The 2,140-nt window shown below is 33.5% G+C and overlaps 1 protein-coding gene across 1 annotated transcript in view; it reads left to right on the plus strand.

Moving 5' to 3' along the window:
• LOC105533935 (POTE ankyrin domain family member B2-like) overlaps positions 1-2,140 on the plus strand; it is a 59,116-nt gene that overhangs the window by 20,940 nt on the left and 36,036 nt on the right. Inside the window, exon 5 of the mRNA XM_011972541.1 lies at positions 378-422. Within this exon, the coding sequence (XP_011827931.1) occupies positions 378-422 (45 nt within the window). The remainder of the gene's footprint in view (positions 1-377; positions 423-2,140) is intronic.

The following is a 2,140-nucleotide window of genomic DNA, read 5'->3' on the forward strand; positions in this document are numbered from 1 at the left end:
AAATCATCTGCTGATGCATTTTTGGTAGATTTAACACAGAACAAATTAAGTTTAGTCCAAACAAATGGTGACAAAGTTAAGTTTGCTGGTTCATGTTTTTCTTCTCCCTTTGATTAAGGTGAAGTATTTTTCACATGTTAGTCAGAAGCCAGTGATGTGGTAGTAGCTGAACGTAGACTAAAAATTTAATTCTTAATTTTAATTATTTATTTACTTAACTATTTTGACAGTTAAATTTTAATTTTAGTTATTTTCTAATTTTTCTTTGTCCATACTTGATTACTTAAAATAAAATTATTTTAAAAACATGCATTCCAAGAGAGGAGACATCACAGAAATACAACAAGCAAATTAACCTTCTATTTTTGCATTTACAGGAAATATCTCAAGAACAAGAAATAAACAAGGATTGTGATAGAGAGGTATACCTTTATATTCAAATGTTTCTGTTGAATTCAATTTTTACATTATGTTGTTTAACAAAGTGTACTAAGTGTAGGCATACATGATCCTATCATGTAAGTAGCATAAATCATCAGTGAAAAATTTAACGTTTAACTCAGAAAGAATTCTGTACATTGAGGTTTAAAGAGATACAAACCCTAGAGATACTCTTTCATTATTCTCGAATAATCCTGAATGGTGTTGTAAAATGCTGGGTCATGCCACTTTAGGAGCTTTGGATCAATCGTTTTATCTTTATTGGTTTTAGTCTGATTATCAATAGATAATGTGGCTAAAGAAGATAATTTCTTATTCTGTGTATCTTCCAGCTAGAAAATTGTATGACTATTGAATGTGAAATTTGGGGAGCATCTCATTTTCTGGGATTCCATGCTCCTACCTCAGCAGTTTCACTCTGCTCCTTGTGTTGTGGCAAACTTTGGTTCCCGTGTTTCAGTGAGAACCATCATGTTTTTGATAACCCAGGAACCAAATGAAAAAAGAATGGTCAAAGGCAGTGGGGGAGAAGAAAATCTCAGTGCAGAAAAGGGCAATCTTCCTTTCTATTCCTGAAGCCCCACAGTGTCTCATCCTCTAAATCTAACTGCTTAATGTAAGATCTAGGTGGTAAAGACAGAAGAGGACACATTTTGTGTCTTTGTCTTTTTATTTGTGTGTTCCTACGAGTCAAATGGGATAAATACATATATAAGATTCTGAAGAGTGGTTGGGAATAAAAGCACAAAATGAAGGAGGGCCATTTTTGAATTTTGGAAAATTCTATTTTATTCAGTCAAACAGAAATAAAGAAAACTTTACAAATATTTCAGTGATACACTAATGATATGATAATTACATCTTAAAATTATATGGTAATAGTTATGTATATATGATCAAACTTAAGCGTGAAATATTTTTAATGACTAAAATAATGATACACTGAGTCAATTGATAAAATCAATTAAAAAGGTTCTTTTTATTCAATAAAGTGATAACCATCCTTAATATCAAACTTCCACCCAAGGTTGAAGAAGTAATGAAGAAGCACGGAAGTAATCATGTGAGATTACCAGAAAACCTGACTAATGATGCCACTGCTGGCAATGGTGATGATGGATTAATTCCACAAAGCAAGAGCAGAACACCAGAAAGTCAGCAATTTCCTGACACTGAGAATGAAGAGTATCACAGGTAAGCCTATGGCAACATTTAACAGGAGACAACCATGTGCTGTCAAACTAATCCTAATTTGGCTAATATTCATGATTAACAAATTTTGTACTTTTGCTAGGATATTCAGCCTCACCTGGTAATCAGAAAAATGGTAATCAGCAAAAAACGAGTTACCATTTTTTCTAGTCATAAATTTATTTGAGAAATAACCAGTATTGGCAAATTTGAGGGGACAGGCATTTTCTTTTCTTTTTAGTTAACTTTTATTTTAGCTTCAGGGGTACATGTGCAGGTTTGTTATATCGGTAAACTGTACCATGGAGGTTTGGGCTACAGATTATTTCATCAGCCACATAATAAGCAAAAGATCCAAAAGGCAGTTTTTTGGTCATCTCCCTCCTGCCACGCTCCACTCTCAAGTAGACCCTGGTGTCTGTTACTCTCCTCTTTGTGTCCATGAGTTCTCATTGTTTAGTTCCCACTAATGAGCAAGAATATGTGGCATTTGATTTTCTGTTCCTGC

Source organism: Mandrillus leucophaeus, unplaced genomic scaffold (genome assembly GCF_000951045.1).
Source record: "Mandrillus leucophaeus isolate KB7577 unplaced genomic scaffold, Mleu.le_1.0 Scaffold1298, whole genome shotgun sequence".
Taxonomy (NCBI): Eukaryota; Metazoa; Chordata; class Mammalia; order Primates; family Cercopithecidae; genus Mandrillus; species Mandrillus leucophaeus.